Below are 27,389 nucleotides of genomic sequence, written 5' to 3'. Positions count from 1 at the left end.
TTAATGAATTTAAAATCAACCATAAACAAACTGAACTAGACATAAGTAGTTTCATAAGTAGAGTTTATTGTATTATTGTCAATATAACTTTATTACCTTGGACTGCCAACATCAGTGGATTCACTGCAGTTTTTGCCACTTTTTTTAAATTATTATTAAACCTTTATTTAGACAGGTAATCTCATTGAGACGCGGGGTCTCATTCACAAGAGAGACCTGGTCGGGCAACAGCAGCAGTACAACACAAAGTTACAGACAGACAGGACATTCAATACAGAGACAAGATAAAACACAATCGTAAAAGTGATAAGTGCAAAAGTGCCAAAGTGGTAGCCAGATTTTAGGCACTATGAACAAGAGCAAACCCCCACAGACGCTCTCTCCATATTACTTAGAAGTAGTTTAAAATCCCCTAGGGGAATCAAGCTGGACAGCTTCAGTTCCTGCTGTAGCGTGTTCCAGGTTGAGGGGGCAGAGTAGGAGAAAGCCTTTTTACCAAATTCAGTACGGACTGAGGGGATGGAGAGAGTGATGAAGCCCTGGGAGCGCAGGCTATAGCAGCACTGTTTACGTGACATATAAGTGGATAAATAAATGGGCACTTGTGTTGACAAACCGCCGCAATTTGTGACGCCAAGTGGGAGAAATTGAAACCTACAAAGAAATCCTGTCCTGCTTGTAATTGTGAACGGTTTTTCCCAGTTGTCAGCTCGTAGTTACGGTAAATCCGACACGACATGAACGCAGCATAACCGTCTGAACTTTGGGTAATTGTCTGTCGCTTTGGGTAGTTCTGTTTCCTTCGTGGCACAGTTTTGCTGTGGAGTCCCTCAAGGCTCCATCCTGGGTTCTCTTCTATTTCCAAACTAACTGGAAGTTACTAAGCCTCTAGTGTGGACTTCGCAATCTAACAAAGAAAGAAACTTGGGATAATCCAGTCCAAGTATAGGCTTTGTTGACAAGGTATGATTATCTTTTAGACATACTGTACATGAGTCAAGTGGTAAAAGGTAGAGTTTAGTTTGGACTGTTGACATGTAGTGTGTTTTCTCACAGTGATATCAGAGTCATTGTAGCTGTCCATCACTCCCCTCCCATCCTCTGTTCCCCCTTCTCATCCTCTCCCAGGTGCGGTATTTGTCAACGGCAAAGAGATGACCAACCAGCTGCCTGCCATCACCGTGGGCTCTGCCGTGACCTTTGACATGGAAGTGGTCAACCTGTTTCCCATCAGCAACAACAACCTGAGCGACGGGGGCAACTTCAAGCTGAGGGTGACCATCGGCTCAGGGAACCGAGAGGTGGTGTTCGACTGGCTGGTGGACCAGGCGGTGGACTGCCTCTACTTCGGCTGCTCCTTCGTCCACTCCGGCTGGAAGGTGCTGGTGTTTTAAGGGGCTCCCGTCGGATAAACGGCACCGTCGATACTTCAAAAGAATTAAGCGAGAGTGGATTTCCTGTCTGCTGGAGTCTGGAAGCCCTCGGCCCGCCCTCCGTTCCCTCCGTTCTAAACATCTCTCTTCCATCCCGTAGCTCCCGCCACCCAGGTGCTACAGGGCGTCCGCAGAGTCTGGCATCACAGGGAAATCGCTCGTTCCTTCGCAGAATGTGCTCAGCATGACCGCCGCCAACTTCCAGACGTTTACAGATGGAATAGCGTGCTTCTCTGTATCCAGTAAAGCATATCCACATCTACAGCTGCGGCAGTAATTTGCTGCTGCAGATGCTACTGGTTTGGGATTTTTTTTTACAGAATAGCCTTTTTCCTTCAGGTAGAATCATAAAGTAAAATAGAGATGATTCATGAATGCCATCCATCCCTATGATTCCAGACCGTTGGACGCCCTGTAGGTTAATTTTGTTCTCTGCTGGGCAGTTTTGCTGCTCCACTGTAGATGTGAATGAGTAGGCTGGGTCTAAGCTGTTGAATGTGCCTGTGTTGCTTTACAATGATCCAGCTCTTCTTAAATCTACAGGGAGGCGTGATATCGGAGGATCGCGGCGTAAATATCCAACCAGGGGTTTCTGTTTCGTTGAAAAGTTAGCTTGATACAGCTTCTTAACTTTTAGTTCATATTTGATTCCTGGCCTCCTTGTACGGAAGCCCATTGAGGACATGTGTTCATAGATTTTATTTACGCCATTTTCCTGTGATAATGAGTTAATTTTCTTTGTTTTTTCGAGATATTGAGTTATTTATGCCATTATCTTGAGATAGGGTTAATTATCCCGAGGTCACAGGATATAATGTGATAATTTTCTCATTATCACAGGGAAACAAACATTGTTTTCTCGAGATAATAAGATAATTTTCTGCTTGGAAACATCCTAACAGAAAGCATATTATTCAAAACCCAAATGTTGAAGTCGGCCGACCTGTTAGTGTTCAGGGCATCTTCATCTCGAGGAATAATATAAATAAATTCATTATCGAGAACGAGATAATTACTCAATGCCCATTACTTTATCTCGAGATAATGAGAAAATGATGTCATTATCTTTGGGGAAAAAAACATATGTTACCTTGAGATAATGACAAATAAATTGATATCTCGAGAAAACAAGGAAAATTAACTCGTTATCACAGGAAAACGGCGTGAATAAAATGTATGAATTTATGTCCTCAATGGGCTTCCGTATCCTTGAAAGCTTGGCCGTTGTTTACAGCATTTTGTTTTTGTTTATTTACATGGCATCTCCCCCATGCAGGGTTTTATTCATCTATCTATGCATTGTCTTTAGTTAGGTATAATAACAGTTTGGTCAAGGCAGAGACACTGTTTTCTTGTGTGTGAAGGGGATAGAGTTGTGTGTGTGTGAGTGTATGGGTGTGTGTGTTTTTGGGAGTGGCGAGGAAAAGAAAAGAAAGACACTTTACAATGTACCGCTGCCTCATCAAAGGGTTTAGCCGCAAAGCATGCTGGTCGGTTTCACCGCAACATAACACAGCCACTGTGAAAGTCACTCCTCCTTCTGTGTTTTTCTTTCTTTGCCTCTTTCACTCTGTCAACAAGTTAGTTGAGCTCCGTCTGATCCAGTCATCTAAACCTGACTCAATCTGTTACTCTGAAAAATTATTTCTACTTTTTATCTTTTTGCAATGACAATCCTAACAGTATTTACAAAACTGCAACTTGTAATGTTAGTGGGAAGGAAGGTTAGTGTGTTTTTTTTAATTTTGAGGAGTGTGTTAACTAGAATATAAGTGATTTACAGATAAATCACCTGCCTGAATAACTGAGGAACTGAGCTAATCAATGCTCTACAACAGCAGCACTGTACTGTAGAGATTACACAAATACAGCTTATGTCTGATGAGTTATTACTGTACATATGTGCTTTTTATTAATATAAGATACAGCACATAATTTAGTTTCTTCTGTGGTAGTGCTGATACAAAATCTCATTTTTCTAGAGAGGTTTTCAACCTGTAAACGGCAGTTGAACCACCAGAGGAAAGGAAGGCTTGTTAAAACCACAAATCATCTGTTTGGATCAAGTGTGGCTGGGCGTCCCGTGTTCAGTTTAGTTCAGCAGATGAAAAGTTCCTCCGTTATTCCTTTGAGATGGAGACGCAGATGCAGAAAATCCCCCTCAGCTGCCACTCGTCTTCACCATCTTTCCCCTATTCATTCTTTATGAAGCGCCCCAACATTTCTAATTCACTGTGAGCTTTTGAAGAGGGTTGTTCAGTTTCTCACACAGTGGACTTGTGTAAATCATAGGAATAAAGTGAATTCTTAAATGCAGTGCCTTGCCCCGTAAAGTTCAGAGGTGGCAGGACATCATGAGACACACTCAGCACTACTGATTCAGTTGATCTATACTGAACAAAAAATATAAACGCAACATGGAACAATTTTACTTACGACTTTAATCCAGTTCATATGAAAAAGTTATACTTGGAAAAGGAGAAATGCTCACTAACAGGGATGTAAACAAATTTGTGAGAGAGAGAGAGAAATGAGCATTTTTTTGGAATAAAACATGGGACATTATATTTTAGCTCATGAAACGTGGGACCAAAACTTTACATGTTGCATTTATATTTTTGTTCAGTTTATTTTCTAAGACACAGCAGAAGCTTTTCGGGCTCAGTTCCATTTCAGCCGACCAACTCGCCTTCATCAGGTTTCCACTTAACCGCCGGGTTGCCATAAATCTTTAATGTCCTATTAAACAAATAATTACAGCTTTTGGTTTGCTGCTCTTCGGTGATGTTGCCTAATTTACGGCGGTTTGAGGTCAGTTTTTCGTTGCCATGACGAAGTGGTGACTCGGGGGAGGAAGGGCTAACCCTAGATGGATCTAGTTGATGGTACTCGGTTTCTCCACCAGCATCACGTTAGTATTTCCCCTCCCATTCATCGACTGTGACCGGCTGTTAGAGGCCTGTGTGTGGATCCAGTGTACATAACCTCATTGTGTCTGTGCCTTCTCCCTGTCCGAGGAAGGGAGAATAATTCAATAAAGTGCTAGAAAAGCTTTTTGTCTGCGTTTTGTTTGAAGGGTGTGATATGAAACTAATCAGAATAAAACAGACCACTTTGTTGACAATAGTACAAAACTCTTTATTTTAAATAGAAAACCATTCTCTATGACAAAGTTCACAACTTCAAGCTGGTTTTACATCGTTGTTGAACAGAGTCTTGTATTCTTGACATGGCTCCTCCCATCTTGTGCAAAATGCTGCTGGTCTTGTGTGAATTAACAAAAAGCTAGAGCAGGTCGCCCTCCAGGCTGCTATTCCCTCAAAACTAAAAGTCTGCGGACAAATCGAGACAAAACAAAAAGGCGCTCTGCACGTAACACAGAACTGTTTTCAGATCGGATGAATCCAATTATTTGTCACATGTGAATCAAACATTGTCGATCAGTTTGGACTGAATAGCAGCAGCAAACCAGATTCCCTACATGCCGTCTTCCTCGGCATCGTCGGGCTTCTAGGTCGACTCAGTGGATTGACGTAAAGCTTTCAAAGAGCCGCGCCACAATAAGAAATGTTCAAAAAAAACATCCAACTTCACACACCAAATCTCAAAGAAACACTTACGCTAATCCTCATCGGTGGCTACGTCTGAAAGCTCATACAACCTGCTGAAGTACTGAAACACAAAAACTATATTGGCAGCATCAACATCTGGACTCAAATGATTCAATATGTGCTAATTGTTCATTTTGCTGGTGTTTCTCTGATATTAAACTTCAGATTGTTTCATTGTGCCTACTTGAGTAGACGGTATGAGCTTGGAGACGCAGCCTGAGTCTGCCCAGTAAGCAGAAGGAGGAAGAGGGAAAAAAAGCTTGTTGCATGGCCAATAGAAAAAAAAAGAAATAACCACCTGCAAGGCTGGGATCATCACTTCATTGAAAGAAACACATCCTCCTTAAAAAGCAAAATCGTCACAAGAAACAAGAACGGAGAAATCCGCAGCAAATTCATCCCCTTTGGTCTGTAAACTAAGAAACTACAAAACCTCCCAGCTGGCTCCCAGCTTCTAAAAACAACCCCACCATATTATACAGGAACGAGTTCCCAAAACATATTCATCATCCATTTCACATTGTCATATGTACATAGTCATAGGTGCAGCAATGGGAGGGAAAAGGAAAGCATAGACATTAAAGAAATGATACCACAAAATAAATGTTAAACTGATGTTGAACTTATTATCTTGGGTTTTGTATCTTCCTCCATGATAAAACCCCCAAATCAGTGATTCTGTGATCTGTTGCTCCAGTAGAATAGACTGGAGAATTATGTTTTTTTTCTCTTTCCATTCACTGCCATTGTATGGAGGAACAGTCTAAAAATCACACTTCTAGCACATAAATGAAGCAGATTCTGACAATATATATATAAAACTAGACATGCTGCTGAATTGCTGTGAATCACTTTCTTTATGTTTATTAAACCTTTCAGTTTCCGACCGGATTTCTGTGTTAAATTTGTTCAAACTTAAAGGTTTAATAAACATAAAGCAAATGATTCACTTAAAACAAATTCAGCAGCATGGCTAGTTTTTTTTATATATTGTCAGAATCTGATTTGTTCGCGCTTGTTTATGTGCTAGAAGTGTGATTTTCAGACCTGTTTCACCACACAATGGCAGTGAATGGAGAGAGATAAAAACGTTATTCTCCAATCTCCTCTACTGGAGCAACAGATCACAGAATCACTGATTTTGGGGGTTTTATCACGTCCAGGAAGCTACACAACCCAAGGTACTATCAAAGTTCAACATCACTGTAACTTGTTCAGCTGCAGTTGATTTACACCGTCATACGTTTTGCCTACATTTGTCATCCTGGGCTCAGTGGAGCAGAGCTGCATGATAAGCATTTGGGGGAAAACGTGTCCATTTAAAAAAAAACCAAAAAAACGTAATGATGCATCTTAGCGTGTCCGAGCGCTGGCGGCAGACTGCAACGCTGAGGTCATACACAGTGTAACCAGGTAGCTGAGGTCAGAGCAGCATTCGACCGACTGTTCAGTGTTTGCTGAGGAATAAAAAAAAAAAAAGATCTAGCACCAGTAGAAACTGAACTGAGAATCAGTCACATCAGGAACAACTGCAAACCTTTGGTGGAAAAAACATGTCAGAAGAAGAGTGTTTGGAAGGGCATCTGGTGGTTTAGGAAGACGCAGGAGACGCCCCACAACCCGGGACGGACGGTGTCGGGGGGGGGGGGGGGTTGGACAGGGAAAGGGGGCGTGGCCAACACAGCCCCGCCCAGTTTCTGAGGGCTGGTCAGTGAAATTCTGGGTTCAGTCTACAGGGGCTGTGGTGACGCACGCCGTGGAGTAGAAAAGGTGGAAAAAAAACCAAAACGAATTAATCGCATCTTCCAAAGTTTCCTGAACGCCTCATTTACCCTACTTCTGAAATAATCTACGCCTCTGAAGATTCTTTGCTGTAAATACGATGTCAAACAGAAAAACAAAACACCTTCCACAAGTGTTCCAGTATACCAATAAAAAAAAAAAAAGTCTGTTCATTCATTCATTCATAGGAGTTTCTATTGAAGTGACATTTGATTTATCAGACGCAATGCAGTTATGACCCTTTTTCACCGACATTATAAAGTAAGTAATCCTTGAAAGTTGAAACCCTTGAACACATAATCCCTGCAATAACCTGTGTGTGTTTTTACAACTGTTTGTCTGGCACGTTCACACACACACACACACACACACATACACACATACACACATCCATGTTGATTCTGACCTGTAGCCTCCGTTTGCCAAACCCGAGGCTTGTTGGGGAACTTTGCAACTCTCTGGTTTGACCGAGGCCAAACCGCCTTCAGCACCGCCACACGATAGTCAGTTCAAAGCCGAGCCAAAAGCCTCAGAGTTTCTGCTGCTTGTACAGCCTGTCAGTCTTCACTCCGGCTCCGCCCTCCTCCTCCTCCTCCTCTCGCTGACTGCCGTTCTCCAGGCAGCCATTGCTAGTCTCATCGCCGCCGGGGTTGTACTCGGCGGGATCGGGATCGGGATCGGGATCTAGTTCTGGCTGGGACTCTACAGCCGTTTCCCAGTCCTCCTCTTCCTCTTCCTCCTCCTCCTCCTCCTCTCTCCGAGCGGCCGGCGCCTGGCTCTGCAGGAGGCGGAGCCGGGCCATGGCCTGGTCGATGGTGAGCGTGCTGACCAGGTTGAAGTCGTGCATGCTGACCAGGTGCAGCATGAAGTTGCGGCAGAGGCGGCGCTGGACGATGTGGGCGCCGCGGTGCTCGACGAACTGCAGGCAGGCCTGGTTCATCTGGTTGTCTGCTATAAAGCTGGGAGGAGGACAGACGTGTCACTGATAGGGGTTTGGATTCAGATATGAAAGCAGAGATATGCCGACTACTTAAGTTAAATTAACTAAGTCTAGTAACCAAGATTGTAGCTTCAAGGAAAAATCCACTCTTGGATCCCAAATCCCCCGTTACACTGTTAGATCTCAATCTGAGATGTTCAACGCATTCCAGGAGTTATTTTGTAATCAAGTGTTGGAATTTACTTTTTTGTTGTACCCACTTTCCCTCAACCTGCCTCGTCTAATTCAGTTAGTGATTTCCTACGTTTCCCAGAATGCCTTTCAACAACCCCCAAAGAACGGCAAACTTATTCCCTTCAGCTCTGAGTCATAGCAATAGAGAGATAGTAAAAGATATTAAGAGCAAGACTGAAAACTGAAGGACAGCAGCTAGTCTTTTGAAAATCAAACTTGTAATGGAGACTTTTCTATAGTTTTTTTAGATATTCACATTGGAATTAAATTTAAAAAAGAAAAAAAAACGATTCCAGGCCAAGTCTCAACAGAAAAGTTCAGAAGAAAAGGAGTTGGGCAATGCTTAAAATTGCTACAGATTGCTACAGTGTAGGGTTGGGCAATAGTGTACACACTCCTGTCAATCGTCCATCACCAATCTCCAATGTATTCGTCCAACCGCCCCGACCCTACTGCGGTGAAAAGCGGTGAAATGTGAGCTCCATACATACCCATGCTTCATGACATGCAGGTTCCACAGCTTCATGATCTCTTTTTCCCCCTCGTTGACGTCGGTGAAGTCCTCGATTTGCTGCAGGGAGGACAGAGCAGTCAGGATCCGATTGTCAATACCAAGAAAAAAAACAAGAACCCGCCTTAAATCGTATTCATGCAATTCTGCTTTTTTCAAAATACCGGCGCTCTTTTTACATTAAAGTCAATGGGGAGCAGCTGCAAGGTGGACGGAGGAAGTGCTGCGCCTGGTGTCTTTTTAGGCAGAGTGGAGTCCAGAAAACTAACTTTGTCAGGAGAGACCGCGTGACATGGACAGCTCTTTTTTCACAATGAAGAGGTACGTTGGCAGCTGATAGTTTACAACAACAACTAGAACGAAAATGAAGGATGTAGTGATGGAAAAGTAGAGGTTTCTCTGTTTATATAAAGTCAGTATGGAGCATAGTGGTTGTGTTGAAGTTTCTGCTAAGTGTCAAAGAGTTGTAACACTAAATACTGCCCAGCTACGACAGAAACAAACTGCACTGTGCGACCCACTTATTTATCAGCAACAAATGCAGCTGAGGCAGCGCTTTTTCGACCCCAAAAAAAGCGACATAGTGCGAACACAGCCTTAATTTGTCCCATCTGCGTTCAATATTACAGGTTATCCCCCAACGGCGGTGTGTGCGTTAGGCTGCCGCTCACCATGGCGGTCTTCTCCCGGAGCCAGTCGGGGTCTCTCTCGTCCTCGCTGTCCACCTCCATCTCCTGCGGCCGGAGGGGGACGCAGCTGTCACTGTGGAAGTAGAGGCGGTTGTGGCCGCTGATGTACGTCCTCGGCTGCTCCTGATCGGGGTCCTCCGGCTCCAGGAACTCCGACAGGCTGGGTTTCGTCCTCTTGGGCCTGGACGGAGCGAAGGTGGGAGGTGGGGGGGGGGGGGGGGAGAGGAGGAAGGAGAGAGTAGGATTGTTCATTAATCACGGCGCTCTGTGGGTCACCGGACTGTTCCGCACACCGTGTACTTGCAGCTTTGGGAGCTTGATTATGGCTTAAGCAACATTTGCCCTTTCTCCCCTCTTTTCCTGTCTCTCCCCACATGAAAAATGTTGATCTAATCATAAGATTCTGAGTCGGCGTGTAAAAGCAAAGCTGCTAACATAAAGACGAGAGTGTACTAAGATTACACCAATTCGTCTTCTGTTAAAAATCAGATATGGGCCAGTCCACCTACGATATAAAGTTTGTTTGATTACATATTTATTGCAGAATTGATCAATACTACACTAGTTGTCTATGGGAAGCCCTGAACCTGAATTGGTTCTAATGTGACATTTTGATCAGATTCCACACAAGTATGTATGTTGTAATTATGTTTATTATTATTGTAAGTATGTTTATTATTATTATCATCCTTGGTTTTTAGTGTCCATGATGCTGTAAATTCTGTTTCAGAGGATTTTCCACCCTCATAAGAATAAAATCCTGGGGGAAACACTGAATCACCATGAATTATTGAAATGATTATATACACACTATTGAAACACTTAGTACTTTTAAAAGACAACTTAAAACTCATCTTTTTAAAATTGCTTTTAAGTAGGATTTCTTTTCTTTCCTTCTTCTGGGTTCTTATTTTAACTTCTATATCTTTTTATTTTTGCCTATTTTATCCATTATGTTGGTTTTATTTTGTGCAGTAATCTTTTTTTTTAATATATTTAATATGTGAAGCACATTGCGCCGCATCTTTGTATGAAATGTGCTATACAAATAAATGATCGATTGATTGATGAAAATAGTCAAATTTAAAGACAATGAATATCAGCTATTGGCGGCTTAAATCCAAAACTAACAGTACTGGCCTTCAAAAACCCATATTGGTCAAACCTTAGTGTGGACGGTCACTAGCACCCTTGATTTAAAACAAGTATTCAAAAAAGGCTGTCGAAAAAATAAAATAACGCAATTAATGAGCAAATGTTTGAGTCATAATATATGCGTTACCTGCAGACGAGGATGTGTGTGACGGCGGTCCTCTTGACCGGGCCGTTCCTGCTGAAGGCGAAGCCCGGCTGGCTGTGGATGTCCTGCGGGTTTCCCACATACGAACCATCGTAACACTCATTTATGGACACTTCTATCTTCGCTCCTTTAGGGTGGGGCTGCCGAAGGTTGGGAGGCGGGGGGGGGGGGGGAGAAGATCAAACCAACGTCAGCATAATCTTCGAAGTAGACAAGTGCAGTGAAAATCATACTGGATTCCTAAACCTAATGTTGGTTATTTATGTTCTGTTTCCTTCCTCTCTTTCTCTAACACTCTCAGTGTCGACAAGGTAAAGGACAGTCAGCGAATGTCATGTCTAGATTTACATTTCTGAAAACACGTCTTAGTATGTTGATAAAGAAAAGACTTCAGTAGAATTTTACACCAGTACTTTTACTTCTACTTAAGTAAACTTTCAGCAAGGCAACAGTACTTCTACTTGAGTAGGATGGTTTAGTACTCTTTCCACCACTGCTCTTTCCAACCTCTTTCGCACACTAAAAGCCAATGTGTCCATGATCTCACCACGTAGTTGAAGATGAAGCGGGAGTGGGACAGTTTGAGGTGTTTGACCAGACTGTAGAGCTTCCTACAGTTGAGCGTACACCAGGGACAGTGCAGGTCGTCTCTGGCCTCCGTCTGCTGCCGGGTGTTGTTGTTATACTGAAACTGGAAAGGCAAGGAAAGAAAAAGAGAGAGAGAGGGTGTGTGAGAGAGAGAGAGAAAAAGAGTGGAGTTAAAAGGAGGAAACAAACAAGGAAAACAACTTGGTTGGTTTTAGATTAGATTAGACCAAATAGATTTCTGGTGATTTTTCCTTGATCTTTGCTCACCGTTATAGTGATAAAAAAACTGCAAGATCAAATATGAACTCACGCAGGTAAAGGTAATGTAAACGCCAGACCTCGTTATGAGGCCTGGACAGGCAGCAGGTGAGACTCTGACCTGGTAGAAGATGCGTAGTTTCTGCCGAGGCTCGGCCAGGATGTGCTCTCTTCTGGTTTGTATGTCGGTGTTGATCGACTCTTTCACAGCTGCAGCGTGGAAAGAGGAGACAGCCAGACACACAGAGAGTTTAAAAAAAAGGAACCATATTACTCTTGATGAAGCCGTATTACTCACTTTTAATGAAATGGATTATGTTATATCAACACCTACTGGATCTCCTCCCTACCACTTCAGATCAGCCTTACACGGCTTTAAATAGCCAATGGAAAGATAAAAAATAATAGGTGATGTCAGTAGCAGTTAGGATTTGAAAAAGGGTTAGTGATGTCACTCAATAAAATATTCTCTACTAGAAGTCATCGTCACCCAAAATGCAATCTAAGGAGTCTTTTTTTTTTAAAATGTAGCCAAGTGCAGGACACACAAATGGGGAAGCACACACCAGGACAAAACTTAAGCTCAAGTTGGTTTAAAATGTATTTAGAGCCCGCACAGAAGGCAGCCTAAACACACCTGACTCAAATTTCAGTCAAATGTCGAAATCATAACAAATTCAAACCCCAACCTGCCCTTCGAGTGCGTCAAAAATTTGGTGTTTATTTATTTTTTTACAGCCAACTGAACTGAACGCATCACTGGCTCCCCATGCCTTGCCTCCACAGACTCTCATTCTCCGTCTCTCTCACAAAAATCTCACAATCTCTTCTACTAGCCTGCTAGTTTGTTTTCAGCACACAGCAGCATCATGTCAGAAAACACTCAGCCTGCCGAGGAGATTACAGCTCCTCCCAACTCCTCCTCCAAGCAATGTTTTGGAAGATATTTGGATTTCCCTCCAGCAGAACAACACATAAAAAAGGTGCGTCTGCTACTTTGTGAATCAATTCGTCTCTTGCTCACCCAGTGTGTGTGTGGCTCTGAGGGTGCTGGGTCTGGTGTCCTGGTTGGTGTCAGAGTTGCGGGTGGCCAGAGGTTTGGCCACGGGTGCTGTGGAGCGATCTGGGCTGTCACCCGTCCAGCGCAGGGTGAACTGCAGGGTGGGACCCTGGGAGAAACTCTCAAACGGAGGCAGGCGCTGCAGAGAAGGAGGTGAGGGAGAAGATGGTTTCACTATGCTAGCTTGTCCTCCCAAGGCGGCGGCCATACTGATCCACCAGAAAACGGACAAAATTATTGATAGATTTCTGTCCGTTGGTTTTCTTTGGAACGTCAACATGGTGGAGAGGCAGAAGAACAGGAAGCTTTGCTCAGAACGGAGCTACTTCATAGAAAAAATAAGAGACAGACTCAACAGTATAAATTACATAAGAAACTGACCTGGAAAACCCCAAATCATCCCAATGTTATAGCAGGCTTTCTCCGTTTTATCTTTGTTTTGGTTGTACCGTTGTCTCTGTGTTCACTGCTATTTTTTTCCAAAGCAAATGCAGGAGCGCCTCTGATTAGCTGAACGGATGGTGAATCCATCCATTCAGAAAAAGTTGAACTGAGTTGAACTTTCTGTCTGTCAGAACGGATGGAAATCTGACAGACGGACGAGTCATCAGTCCTGTCCGGACAGTGGACAGCTCTCATTGAAAATGAATTGAAATAAACGGACACAGACACAATGGATCAGTGTGGCCGCCGCCTAATGCTCACTTGATAACTGTGACCCGTGAATTACACATTTAATCCAGCACTTTATCACAAAATTAAACTTCCTTCAAGTCGTTTATTGGTTCTTCACGCATTTCTCTGCCAATGAGTGCAAGATAATGAGCATCTCTCTCTCTCACACACACACACACACACACCTTTCCATCCAGGATGGTCTCCCATGTTGCTCTCTTCTTGTTGACTGGACACTCCTCCATCTCCTGCATGGAGACTTCATACTCCCCATCTAACAGCTGCAGTCGTCTGCACACAAGCACACAACAATTTATCACTTTGTTTTTTCTGCTACACAGAGATAATGAGATAATAATAAAAATAACTTTTCTTGTGTGTGAGAGGGTGGGGGTCTGTGTACATCAAAGGTAATATCAAACTGTGTATGTATGTGTGTGTGTGTTTTACCTGTTTTTATCAAAGACAGTCATCTGGGCCACAAACGTGGTTTCTCCCCCCTCTCTGAGCGAGGAGCTCCTCCTCTTCCTGTTTGCCACTTCCTCTGTAACGTCTGAAACAGACACAGTGAAATGTACACCTTCCCTCAGGCTGATCTGTACCACACCGTTACCGCTCTGCTGTTCCCAGTTATCTGTGCTCTGGCTGATTTGTTTTATGCAAATAAAATCCATCAACCCAACAACCTGCGCATGGCAGTGCAGAATGCATTGTGCTTCCTGAATAGTGAAATATGACTCCTCCATGTTGTGGGGAATTCCAAAAGACTCACTACAAGATTAAAAGATGTGCATCAAAATTCATTAGATAGACTAATAGGCAGGGATTCAATATCTGTGACATTTTCAGATAAATGTCCTTCTACTTTGCTTCTCTTTATCACTGATTGCACAACACAACAGTGATGAAAGCTTTTCCACTGTCTGTTCTAAACAGCCGGTGTCTGGTAGCTCTTTCCTGGGGAAAATCCTCTGCCGCACAGGAAGTGATGCGTTTTACATTTCCGGTTTGTTTGTAACAAACAGAAGAAGAAGAACTGAGTAGTTAGCATGAGCAGCGGGAGCTACCATGGCTGAACAGACAAAGAAACTCAAACTGCAGCAACAGAAAATCCAAAGAAAAAGACGTCACAGTACTGGACAGACTGTTTGATTGACAGGTGATCTCTGGGAAGTGCACTGCAGAAACACCACAGAAATTAGCGCTTAGCACCAAAGATAGAGACAAAATAAAAAACATCACAGCATTGCCTGCTTAGCACCAAGATGGAGACAAACACTTAAAGAAATATGAAAAATGATTTAAAGAGCAACTAAAAACCAAACCCAAATCTGTGTAAAGCCTGACATCTAAAAAGGTAAAAAGCAAGCTACTGAAATTGCAAAAAGCCTGACTGGGGCCTGGTGACGACAAGGCTCCTAATGTCAATGTGGTGACCAGATTCAGGAGAATATTCCATATTAAAAACAAACATTACCTTTCAAAAAGTGCCCAGCTGGATAGAAGTCAGTAATGGGCTTTGTTTTAGTAGCTCACTGCTCACCTCTGCTGTGGTGCGTCTCTCCGTTGGCCAGGCCGTTGATCTGAGTCCGGGGCAGTCCGGGGCTGGAGGAGCAGCCGCTGCCGGGCCTCGACACTCTGAAGAGAAGCGAGTAGGACTTCACCATGTGAGAGTTGCTGGGCTCAAACTCGCTGCTGGGAACCAGTAAGGAGGGGAAGGATCCCAGCTTGGCCGGGCCTCCGGTGCTGGTGTCCGGGTTCAGAGGAACCTGCTTCTTCCCCGTAGGAACCTGCTTCACAGGACAGCTCACATCCTGCAGAGCAGAACAGGGATTTGGTCACACTTGTTTTTGTCCTCAGCTGATTATACTTGTTTTGTGAAAGCAGCAAATGTATTAATGATGTCATCGCTGTCAGGTGAAAACCTTGTATATCCAAAATGTCAACTTTTCAAGAACTAAGAGAAACAGTTCTGTTTTCAGCTTGACAACCAAATATTTGAGTTTAACCCATGGATTTTGAAATGGTTTCATCAGCCCAAATCACAGAGAACCATGTAATCCTGAAGTGAATGAAGTTAAAGCTGCACGAAAGAAGACTTTTATGTAAAAATACACCTGTTTTATCCACCGAAATCACAAACTGTGGTTGGAATAGAGAAGAGCGTCCCATCCCCACTAACTGAGATGCCTAGTGCAGCTGTAAAACATGCAAATCAACAAAATGGGAGTTACAAGATTTTCACATGACAACAAAGATATACTACTTGATATTCTAAATTATTATCATCATCACACACCTTCCTCTTCTTGTGGCAGACTTTGACCAGCAGCACCTCCAGAGACACGGAGTTCTGCTCGTTCTCACAGTCTTGAATCGGCTTCCCTGAGAAGGAAACGACACAAAGCAGGAAACAAGGAGTCAGACCTCCGTTAAGTCACGAGGAAGTCAGTGGAACCGACGCTGATGAGAAGGACGAACTTACCAACTTTATGAAAGAAGCCGGTGAAGGTAAGCTGCAGATGAGAGGCCAAGCTGTGGGGGAAAAAAAGAGGAGCATTGGTACTTTTCCTTTAAAATCTCAATAGGTAATGTGATATTTGATGGAATATTCACTGCATGTTACAACTGCAGGGTCGGTTTCTCACCATGTGAACAAAATCACTGTCAGGGATTCAATTACCAGTTTAGATGTAAGAAATCTATAAAACTATAAATTCGGGGGTCCTACTTAGTAATTATATAAGCAGTGTAATTAGGGTCAACCGATATGGGTTTTTGACAGTTGGTACGGATACTTTTTGGGCTGAATCTGCCAATAGCCGAAATTTTGTGCTTTAAATTTAACCATTTTCGCATAAAAAAAATTCCATAAAATTCCAAGAATTCTGTGTTTCCTTCCAGAGTTTTATTCTGGTCCTGAAGCTTTTAGACCATCATGGGACACTAAAACTCTCAACTGAAACCCATGAGAATAACAATAACAACTAGAAGGGCACTCGGAGAGCGCAGACCTCCGCCAAGGTTCGTGCTATCATTGCTTGTTCGTGAGTCGGATCCGGATCCGCTCCAAAATTTAATGGGTTCTTCCTTGGCCCATGCTACACCCTTCAATGAAGTTTCATGAAAATCGGGTCAGTAGTTTTTCCGTAATCCAATCAAAACGTCACATTAGAATGAATTAAGGTTTAGGGCTTCCCATAGACAACCAGTGTAGTATCGATCAATTCAATTATCCTTTTTAATTTTTGCAGTTTTTAAATGCAGTTTTTCTGATTTTTTTTAACTATATAAAGTGTCCTTGAGTTTGAGAAAGCTGCTCTTAAATTGAATTTATTATTATTATTCTACAATAAGTATATAATCAAACAACCTGCATCATATCAGAGGTGGACAACTGGACCATATATTTTTTTATAAAACGCCAGTATCTGCCCAATATATCAGCAAACCAATACATCAGCCTGACCCTAATAGTCATTAGAGTGTCGGTTTATAGGACTACTTAATCATTTATTAGAGACACTAATGAAAGACATAAACAAGAGCATTTTTAGTGTTAGGACAGAAAGTGTGGCGGTGTGTAATGTATCCCCAGGTTTCATCTGTCCGGTCAGACTGAGTGTTTACCAGTGTGTCTCCTGCTCGCCCCTCATCTTTTCCACTTTGAACAGCAGATCATCCACCTTGGAGCTTTTCCTGCAGACACACACACACACACACACACACACACACACACACACACACACACACACACAGCTGGGTTAGCGATCACACACTGAACACAACCACCCAACTAGTGTTAAAACCAGTAGCCGATTAATTGATAAAGTTAATTGACAGAAAGTGAATCAACTATAATTTTGATATTCGATTATTCGAGATTTGCTGCTCACTAAACAATTTTAAGAAACACTTTGTGCTCTGGTAACTTGTGATGGGCATTTGTTATCAGTTTTAGTTTTTAGACTAAATACTTAATCAATTAATCAAAAAAATCTATGAAAATAGTCGTTATTTGCAGGCCTACACCCAACTCTGACCTACTGGCAGACTAACAGATCACCACACAAGGGGGAAAGTTTTCCATCCAGAGAAGGTCAAAGCCAAATTCATTCCTTCTTTTCAACCGGACTTATTACGAATAGCTTCGACCCGCTGACCTAAAAAATTCATCATCTGAAAATATGCTTTTGATGGTCAACTTTTCCCCCCCAACGGGTCAACTGTTTTGTAACTGTGGTTTTCCAGGAGTAAGGTCTGTTTCTGTGAGTCATGACAGTGTGAGCCAGACTCCACAAGCTAGAAAACCACCACATGTATTGTCCATGATGTGTGTGTTTTGTCTGACACCACACCTAACATCACTATGCAGTTTAGAGCTGAACAATTCATAAAAAAACAACAAAAAAACAAAATCACAATATGAACTTCTGCAATTTCCAAATCACAGAGGCTGCAATTCATTTCTTAGGAGAGAGTTGCGTCCAAAATGGATTTCTGAACAAGGTGTTTTAGAGCTGCAGGTAATCTGTGGTCCATGAATCAGGTACAATATTGGTGAAAACCTTTCATCAAACTCAAACTCAGTAAATCCTGCACACTTTTCTTTAAACAATTTTAAAGTTCTACAAAATTGATGACAAGAAAAACCTGTGATGATATGAATCACAGTTTAAATCACAATTGCAATATCCTGTCAAATAATCGCAATAGATATCGAAAAAAATCCTCATGATTATTGTGATATTGATTATTCAGTTATATCACCCAGCCCTACTTATAGACCCATTTACAAAAAAGCCATTTAAAGAGAGACAATACAAGAAAGACGCAGTGTGTTGTTCAGATGTTTTGCTTGCACAGAGACGATTTAGATCACGGGGCTTTAAAGAGAGAATGAAAAACTGTCCGGTTTCATAAACAGCACATTAATACTTTAGTGGGAGGCCTTGTAATAAACACCACACAGGCTCGATTTTAGTTTCCAATCAAACAAGTCAACAATATTAACATTTCATTTCATTTAGAGAACCCACTGTATCAAATCAAGCGCTCTCCTTTACGTTCCTCAGCTATTCATTCACAATAAGCTCCGTGAACAAAGCGGAGCAGCTCGACGCCCCGTGTGCAGCTTATTCATCTCAACCCACAACCAGCGTTTCATGTGACTAAAGCATGCATGAGCGGAGCGGAAAGTGAAACTGAGCTGAGCAGCGCGGCTGTGCAGCTAAGTCTCCTAGTGCTTCAACTTCAGATCAGGCATAACACACACTGACTGGATGATTTGCTGCCATTTTTCAGTCCAACACTACGTTAAAGAGCAAGGACACTACACAAAAAGCTTTTCCTACCCAAGTATAGAGAAATCACAGTAACAACCCCGAGGTAAAGTACAGGTCTGATAGGAGAATGTCCAAATAAGGACCACAAAAATGTTGATTTAAAGAGTTTCTAGCGGCTGCTATGAGATGTTGATACTTCAGCAGAGGGACTGAGGGAACGTGTTGCAAATAGTGAATGCAGAAAGTGAAATAAAATAACGGTGTTCCCAAGAATGGCCAAGAATAATGAGCCTGATTAATAACAGTGCTGAGAATATTTAACAAAATGATCATTTTAGCCATAATTGTGCAGGTCAACCTTGTAACACAGGCTAAAACACACAACCCCCAGCTTTTAGTTTCAACATAACATCCATGTGACACGACCAGACCAGGCCCTGAAGCCATCTCTCACCACACCATTTGAACACAGACAGAGACACAAGCAGCAGCATGTGTATCAGAGGGATCACTGTCTCTGCAGCCTCTGTATGCAAAGCAGCCTAACTGAAACGTCTCCTATCACAGCTGAACTGATCCAGCCGGCCCCCACCTAGGGCGGGCGTGTCGGCTAGCTTCCACTGAAGATAACACTTGAACTGTTTTCTAAAGCTTTACAAAACTACTTGAGCTGATCCATGTTCCGCTGCTGCCATCCAACAGGGCTCGTCTTATTTTTATCATTCTAAGTTATGCACGCACATGCACAGCACCACGCCTAAGGAAGAAAGTTGTGAAAAAAAAACATGTATTCTTGAGCTTTTTCATTTATATTTTGGACACAAAGCAAAAGCAAAGAGACAAACCATATAATGCCAAGTCTCACTCTTGACTTGTAATTATCACAACCGCTGTAGTATGTCAAGAAGGCGACGCATGAATCAAGACGCCACGTATTCCCATGACACAAGACATGATACATCTGCTTGGCCAAAAAGGTTTTTGAAAACACCAGCCTTACTTAAGTGGGCGGATTTACTTTCCTACATCGCAACAATCTGAAAAATGCTGTAAAAACATCATGAATGGGCACATTGATCCAAATCTTGTTTTCAAATATCCATAGTCAATAGCCTCACTGAGCTTTTACCTTTTGGCGTTATTCCTTGAGTTTCTGTGGGACATGTAGGTGAGCGTCCTGTGCAAGAATATAGGCTGAAAAGTACCAAGGAGACAAAAAGAAGCATGTTACAATTCTACTGTAACTCACCGAGAGGTACAGAAATGTTTCCTCTTATATGAAATGGTTAAGATACCATGTGACTATTCAAGGAAAGGCAACACTCACAGCTATCAAGTTCCTGGTGCGGAGGAACCTGTAGATTTGTGTTGGTTCTGTAAATGGACATGAAGTTACATCATCAGCAGATTCAGCACATTGCTTTACATGGGGAATTGACTCTTTAACTCCAAGATCCTACTTGTGTTTTTAGACAAACAGTCAATATTTCCTTCCACTTCAATAGGTTTGTACGGTCGGTTGCACACAAGGACATACTGTAACAGCAAAGTTGCTTTCTACATATGCTTTAAATTGTTGAGTGATATAATAAGAAATGACAATGTGATTAATCATCAACCCACATACATACTTTGGCTAGATGGGTCTCTGCTGGACTCAAACATAAAAAAGGAATACATATCAAAACAAGAAACTCCGAGAATTGAACATAGCATTTTCGGGAAGGCAGGCAAACACGTGGTTGAATAGTAGCTACAGATCGATTCAAATAATGTATCTATACACATTATCTGCCAGCGTCCAAAAGGCTTTCTATGTGGTCTAAGCTCCCATTTAGTTGAAAAAAAATGCACAAAACCAGTCAACATTGAGCTGCAAAAACTAACATGACTGTCAACTATTCAAAGATTAACTCAGAAGTGTGACAGCGTGGAAACACGTGTCATCAGTTGGTTGTATTTGGACACTAGCTATTGCTTAAATATAAATGTTTAGTATTTTATTTATGAGGATATGACTCGTTTATCATAATCCAACTGCAGAGGAGAGTAGATCAGTTACAGATGTGAAATGATCTGTTACATTAACTATGCAACCCTTCACCTCGCCATTTCAGGTTCACATTAACTTAAAATATAACACTGATATTCCTAAATGAACAACTTTGATGACAGCAACTCACTCTCGAAGGCCTGCAGGAACAACTCGTGGTCGGCTTGAATGAGTTGCATGTTGGGCTTCTTGGCTGCAGCCATCGCAGCAGAAGACTGGTATAAACCACCGTTGGCTTTTCCTCCAGAACCGAAACCAACTGGGCCGGTACTAGCCTGACTTCCACCTGAAGAGCCCTGCTTATGTGGAGCCATTTCCAAAAAAAATAGCCAAGGAAACTGTCCCACCACCAGTGCCCGAGATGAGGAGTAAAAAGTCAGGTCCTCTTTCTTTGTCAAAACAAAAGAACAGGGTTTTGCAGAAAACCAGCCGGTTAGGGGAAACAACGTTGACTCTTCATTTTAGAAGCGGTTCATCCAGGTTTCAATGGTTCATATTTGTCATGTATATAGCCACAGTCTCTGTTTCCTTTATGCTCTAGTTTCACAGTAGGAGAGGTTGTTGAACGGACTGGAAATGCGCGAAACGAGAGAACAGCCTCCGGCAAGCTACCGCGGCTTGTTAGCTAGCTGGCTAACACTTCCTTAGCCAGCTAGCACCAACTCCGGGCTAACTGGCTAGCATTGTCCGGCACTCTGACTTGACTTCACCGAAAAAAAGCCAGTCATGTCTGGCAACGACTCCTGAAGAATATAAATGACATATGTTCTCAGTGGTTTTGCTGCAATTTTACCAGAATAATTCACATTATCTATCGCCTGCTGATAAGTTCGGGTAGCAGCTTGTTAGTGGTACCTTTCCAATGTCAAGTTTGATACAATAACAAATAAGACGTCCGGTCACAATTTTCAAAATAAAACCTTACCGTTGAACATATGTTGCGACGTTTTTTGAATACTACGAAAAAAGTGCCGACATGGAAATAAAGACTACATAAAAGGAGGAACACGTAGTAAATTAAAATACATTTGATTATTCGAAAACACTCTGTACAATCTTTTTAAGTGACAAACGAGTGTATTTATTTTAAAGGCAGAATCCGTCTTTGTTCCGTATTATTCTGATTAACTGCAACAACTTGACAAAAGTTCGGCAGCTTCCACTTTGATTTGTGTTGAAAGAGCCCGCCTTCGCACAGTCTTACCCAATCAGAGTGCTTGTTTGTAAAAGAGAGAGTTCTCATTGGTGGAAGTATTGGCTGGTCTCATCACCGAACCGGAGGCAGGAGGCGCAGGTAGAGTTTGCCGCCTGCAGCGGGCCTGCTTTAACCCTCACAACCCTGGTTTGGAAATGACTGGCACATTGCTTTCTATTATAATTATATATTATATATATATTTTTTATACATATTTATGTTACAGTCTATGATTATAACCCAGGCCAGGGGAGTCGGTTCACTAAAAAGAGTATGTCAAAATATGCATCTAATACCATTTGTAAATAGACTAAAATTCTGTGAACAATGTGGTGCAATGACTGAAGACTAGCATGATATTATTATTTGGTGAGTCATTTGATGATGAATTACGAATTATTAGACATAAATCAACAAACTAATTCCTTAAAGGGAACATTGGTCCTGAATGTGTTTTGTTTCTTTCTTTTAGATAAGACTTCCCAATAAATTTCTGGCGATTTTTTGTGATTGATCTTTGCTTTCTATTATAATTATAAAAACTACAAGATAAAATTTGCATTCACTAAAGCTAAGCTATAGTGGGTGCCACGCTTTGCTGTACCCACTTGACACCCATATTAATATATATCATATAAAATATTAATATCACCTTTCACACAATTTTGAATAATTTCATAAACAGATCACACACTTTCTGCTCATTCATTTTCTTTATATAAATGACAAATCTGTTTTGTCATGACTCTAAAGTAAGAATAGAAATTGTGGAAAATAAAATAAAATAGTGGTTTAATAAAATTTTTAAAGATAGAGAGACCTTGCACACCCTCTCCTGATATGTGACATCATGCTCTCACACACTGCATGCACACTGCCCAGGAGTGAATACACTCACTGACCCCAAAACATAATGAGGACTAAAATAGCAAATGAGCACATGGTACTCAAGCTCACACAGCATTGCTATATATTTTCCACTGACTAGTCAAGATATTCCATTAGGCCTACACACACTTCACATGAAAAGCAAAGTAAAACACTGATTCTTCTATAAATATTGATTTTAAGACATTAGACTGTATGAAAAAGTTTCAAAGTGAAGGATTTTTACAATGGGAAAATACATTTTCTTTAAATCCCTGTAGGGATTTTGGTGAGGGGAATCCTGTATAAATGCTGTAAATTCAATTTTTTCTCACCTTCTAATGTGTTGAATTATGCATATATCTTGGTTTTTGTAATAATCTTAAATGTTCCTCATACTGTATATATTTCATATCTTTGGCATTTTTTCCTATCATATATATTTTTCATTCACGTTTTCTCTTCTCTTTCTTGTCATACTTTTCTATTTTTCTTGTGCTGTATCCAATTATTACCATTTGCTGCTGCAGCAACCAAATTTCCCAACAGGGATCATTACAGTTTCATCATATTTTATCTTCCATTAATAGAGAAAGATCTGTTAAGAAAAGCATATGGCAGAAGCAGATGTACAGATATTAAAGTGAGAATCATTTACTCTATTTCACAACAAAATATGCTTGCATGTAATCAGGAATGGTATCGCTAAAATAGTTTCTGGACTGATAATGATTTTTTTTTTTTTTTTTTTCAAAAAGTGGGGCAGAGTGTTCTTTCCACTGTGGATCACCTCTGTTACACCAATAACTCTTTATTCACCATTAAAAATGGAATCTAAAATGTTCTTGACAATGTTGCTGAACAAGAAAGAAAATAGGACATATAGGTTATAATGAATATTATGATTTATTATTCCAACATGTTGTGTTCCCTTTTACTGTGGCCAAGACAGCAGTTTGTCAAAGTAACTTAAGCAGCACAGACATCAGCGATGAACCCCAGGAGGTAAGGTACAGCAGTAATCCACCCAACAACGACAAAAAAACAAAAAACAAACATTAAAAACATAGGTCATTAGACAATCAATCAAATATGTGAGAACACCATGAGAAAATGGATAATGTGCATGATACAGAAAACAGCAGTCGCATACAGAACCTGCCTCTCCAAACAGACAAAACTAAATAAATCGACTGAGCTTTAAAATCCCACGTTCTCAATCCCTTCTCCTCTGCATGAAGAAAAACCAAGTGAATCACATGTTAAAGATGAAATAAATTAGCAGTGTTAGCACATCAAAACAGTGTTTGTGTTACAGTTTGTTCTTACTCTCTAATATTTCAAGGCATCACCCCAGGATCAGGAAACAGCACAGCGGCGCCAGTTTCCAGCTCTTTGCGATGCTTATAATCTCTACTGTAGCGGTGCGAAACCTTATTTCCAAACAGCAAATTGCCTCTGCAAGCTAGAACCGTCCCCCCCCCCCCCCCCCCCCCCAAATAAAATTCCAACCAATAAAACCATTATAGATATTTTAACAGCCCCGCCCCTCCGATCAAATAAAACTGCCTTTCTCTCCCTGACTGATCTCCCATTGGTTTAAACTTCTGAATGATCCCGCCCTGCATTATGTCCCGCCCCCAACATCCTGTTTCAACAGGAAATACATCAAATCAAGGAAGTAAAGATGGAGTTTCATGGGGTCTTTAAAGCTGCACTAGGTAACGTTTTATGTAAAAATACGCCGATCGCATCAGACTAAATCACAAAGTGGGGCAGCAACACAGAAGAGCGTCCCATCCCCGGCAATCGAGACGCCGTGGATTCACTCCATTTCGGTACGGTCACTGGCGAAATCGTCTCCGCCCACAGGGAGTGACGAATCAAAACTTAAGACCGAAATCCAAAAGTGTCTTGATGATGACTGAACCTCTTCACCGCACTAAGAAGAAGACATTTAGTTTACTGACGTCACTTTAAAGGATTTCTGGGTAGTGAAGTCCTTCAAACTCGCAAAGATCCACAGTTATCTCTTGCTGCCACTTGGAGCGGCCAAAGTGCAAAGTTGCCTAGTGCAGCTTTAGTCATTTTAGTCATTCCTTTGGCAACCCCTCAGGCCATGAACACCAGTCAAACACACATACACACACACACACACACACACACACTCGGTCGAAGCAGCCCAGGTCAGCCAGGTCTCAGTGTTTTCTCCACAGTATGTAGGTCATGAGCAGGACTAGGCCAGCAGACAGGGCCGCGATCACACACTGGTGGATGGACAGGACGTTCTCCAGCGCGTGGATCCTCTCCTCCATGGCGCTGGTGTGGAAGTAGTCGTAGACGCCGGCCCCGATGCTCCAGACCGCCCACACGGCGTCGACCACCAGCGGCATGGTGGAGCGGAGAGGGAGGCTCAGCTGGGCTGCAGCAGACGGGCTGTCAAAGACTGAGACGGGCAGACAAGATGGGATATAGACTATGATTGGTACCAGCAGTCGATCGACATGAGTTTTGAAGGCCGAGGCTGGTATTTTTGGATTGATGTTGCTGAAAGAGAATATTCAGAATCTTTAAAGGATGATTCTGCTTATTTCCAACCTGAGCTGTAGTTTCCTAGTTATTGCCATCACGCCATCAACCGTTTGTAATAAAAGCTGCAGGAAGGCCAATATTGCCCAATATAGTGGCAACATGCAACACTGGCTGTAGCAATATCTGAACAGGTGCTTCTTGCCTGTTTTATCTAGCTTATCAGATGCACAAGTAGTGTTTTCAGTATATAACAATAGTGAAATAGATTTAGACAGCCATCTCCTGACAGTGGCCCACATTAATGTATAGGCTACTGGCAATATAATGTTGCATCACCTGTGACATTTACAACCTATTTATATCATTAACTAACCAGCTAGCTTGGCTGTAGCTGGCACCAATATCCGTCCTTCTCTCCTACATTGAGGAAGTTACATCAAACCACATTCAAACATCAGACAGTTTAAGCCATTTGGGACTTTAATAAATCTCAACTTTTTAGAATTGGTTGGTATTGTTTGCTGACGCCCTCTGCTTTGGTAAGTTAACGTATGGGAACAACAGGCAAACCAACACGAAAAGTTTATTTTGTATTGGAATATGTTCTGCTTGGTTTATTTGATGTATGCCGAATTGAAGAGAGGCTCCTAATGAGTTGTAAATCATGTTCTACCACATATGTACGTTTGTGGATACGAAAGGATTCATTGAATTTCCATATTTTGTAACTGAGTTTGGCGTCACTTGTCACTGCTAGCTGGGCTGCTGTTGACTGTGTATCACCAACGTGAAACAAGCTGAGATCAAGTGACGTTTAAAATTTTACATACATACAGCTGCAGTATTTGCAGGAATATACTACTGTACCTTGAATAGAAACCACCCTTATAAAGAAGCGACCCTGCTAACAAGCTAACGGGTTAGCTTGGCTGCATGCTGTTCTCATCTAACCTGCTACAACACCCGGCACAACTAGTAACGTTAGCATTGAGGTTTTGAGAAAAAGTTGGATAATCTCACTTACCACATTAGTTCTGAAATACACAGAAAACGCAACGATCACACAATCTGCATACAGTTCCCGTCTTTAATACATACATTTACGAGTTTAATTTCAACAGATAAGCTACATAGCCACAACCCGAAGCGTCTTCCAGGAAAAGATTGAATTAAATCCCATCTGTCATACACTTTACTTCCGGGTGTGCTGTATCCCCGATTCATGCCGCCGAAGACTACGTTATAAAGAAACAATTTAATTTGACCTATTTTATCGGCGAACATACATAACTTATAGAACATGACTTCGGACGTTTTAGAGTCGACAGGGTCTTCTGGTGAATTCGGCATAAAAAGGTTTTACCAAAATGCACTTTGTTCCAACAAAATCTCAATTTAAGGATCGGCTCACACTGCTCGCTACCGCCCTCCATGGTGTAATTTGGTAGAAGGAGATTGATATTGGAATAACCGGCGGACCCGTTCCAAAAATTGAAATTGTATTCAAGTGTGTGCTGTTTGGTGTATTGGATGTGTGCCGAATTGAAGGGTGGCGTCGAACAATCCGTAAAAGCTCTTCATTCATGTTCTACGAGATGTGTACGTTTGCCGATATTCGAGGCAACATACAACGAGCACATTTTTGAAAAGGGTTTGGCAGACCGTTCTGCCCCCGTAAAAGAGAACCGAACGTGCAGAAGCTTCTAGATGTCATGTGCATCTGGAGTCTGATAGTAATCACGAGGTCCTTTGTGTTAGGTAAACACTGTTCTAAACATAAAAGCAATCACATAATACGCGTCATAACCGTTCACCGGACTCTATTCAAATGATCATGTTTTGAGTGAGCTACACCACCAGGCGCGGTGGCCAAGTGGTAAGGCGTCGGTCTCGTAAACCGAAGATCGCGGGTTCGAACCCCGTCCGTGCCTTGGTGATGTGCTGTGACGTCAACTTTTCATACTTGGTTGTAATGTAAAACACAGTCGTAGTTCGGGAAAAGACGGAAGAATAACGCGTAATTACCAACACGAACTGAATGAGTGTGTGACCTGGGTGTGCCAATATTGAAATGTAACATACAAATTTGCATGTTATAATACTTTAAAACCACCGTTAAGTAGTTGGAGTGGTGGTATTATTTTGGACAGTCATCCCATGGCGAACCAGACTGCACTCGCTTCATACACTGCTCGTCTGCTCGTGCACGTCCATTGAAAGCCCACGAGAGGGTGCTAAAATAACACATGCATCTGAGTGTGTGTGCATGTTTCATACTACATATTGCAAGATTTTCTCCCCTATAAAATGTCTCATCATTAACTAACCGCTTTATCAGATGCTGTACTGGCCTTATTATATAATAAGTATAGTATA

The 27,389-nt window shown here is 41.9% G+C and overlaps 2 protein-coding genes and 1 non-coding gene across 3 annotated transcripts in view; 2 read left to right on the top strand and 1 right to left on the bottom strand.

Moving 5' to 3' along the window:
* The window catches only part of crlf3 (cytokine receptor-like factor 3), a 19,124-nt gene extending 14,640 nt beyond the window's left edge, over positions 1 to 4,484 (top strand). Inside the window, exon 9 of the mRNA XM_071894449.2 lies at positions 1,129 to 4,484. Within this exon, the coding sequence (XP_071750550.1) occupies positions 1,129 to 1,394 (266 nt within the window). The 3' untranslated portion in view covers positions 1,395 to 4,484. The remainder of the gene's footprint in view (positions 1 to 1,128) is intronic.
* Positions 4,485 to 6,073: 1,589 nt separating this feature from the next.
* LOC139933734 (polycomb protein suz12-B-like) lies at positions 6,074 to 21,248 on the bottom strand. The gene is made up of 16 exons (XM_071927930.2): positions 20,550 to 21,248; positions 19,694 to 19,740; positions 19,496 to 19,560; positions 16,712 to 16,780; positions 15,567 to 15,616; positions 15,381 to 15,466; positions 14,625 to 14,895; positions 13,532 to 13,634; positions 13,267 to 13,372; positions 12,371 to 12,545; positions 11,468 to 11,556; positions 11,048 to 11,191; positions 10,483 to 10,640; positions 9,183 to 9,381; positions 8,492 to 8,571; positions 6,074 to 7,785 (listed from the first exon to the last, which is right to left on the bottom strand). The coding sequence occupies exons 1-16, from the start codon at positions 20,731 to 20,733 to the stop codon at positions 7,356 to 7,358; spliced, it is 2,256 nt and encodes a 751-aa protein (XP_071784031.2). The 5' UTR covers positions 20,734 to 21,248; the 3' UTR covers positions 6,074 to 7,355.
* Positions 21,249 to 26,872: 5,624 nt separating this feature from the next.
* On the top strand, positions 26,873 to 26,944 carry trnat-cgu (transfer RNA threonine (anticodon CGU)). Its single transcript has one exon. It is a non-coding gene; the product is annotated as a tRNA-Thr (tRNA).
* The last annotated feature ends 445 nt before the right edge of the window (positions 26,945 to 27,389 follow it).

This window comes from Centroberyx gerrardi, chromosome 7, assembly GCF_048128805.1.
Source record: "Centroberyx gerrardi isolate f3 chromosome 7, fCenGer3.hap1.cur.20231027, whole genome shotgun sequence".
NCBI classification, from domain to species: domain Eukaryota; kingdom Metazoa; phylum Chordata; class Actinopteri; order Beryciformes; family Berycidae; genus Centroberyx; species Centroberyx gerrardi.
The sequence above is the reverse complement of the archived record's forward strand: the minus strand, read 5'-3'. Positions and strand labels throughout refer to the sequence as shown.

Bases quoted from the DNA above. Each gene is read 5' to 3' on its own strand.
- LOC139933734 (XM_071927930.2), bottom strand. From the start codon at position 20,733: ATGGCTCCACATAAGCAGGGCTCTTCAGGTGGAAGTCAGGCTAGTACC. The intron at 16,781-19,495 runs GTAAAAGCTCAG...GTGTGTCTGCAG, and splicing joins TCAAGGAATAACGCCAAAAG to GAAAAGCTCCAAGGTGGATG. The intron at 7,786-8,491 runs GTATGTATGGAG...TCCTCCTCCCAG, and splicing joins CTGCATGTCATGAAGCATGG to CTTTATAGCAGACAACCAGA.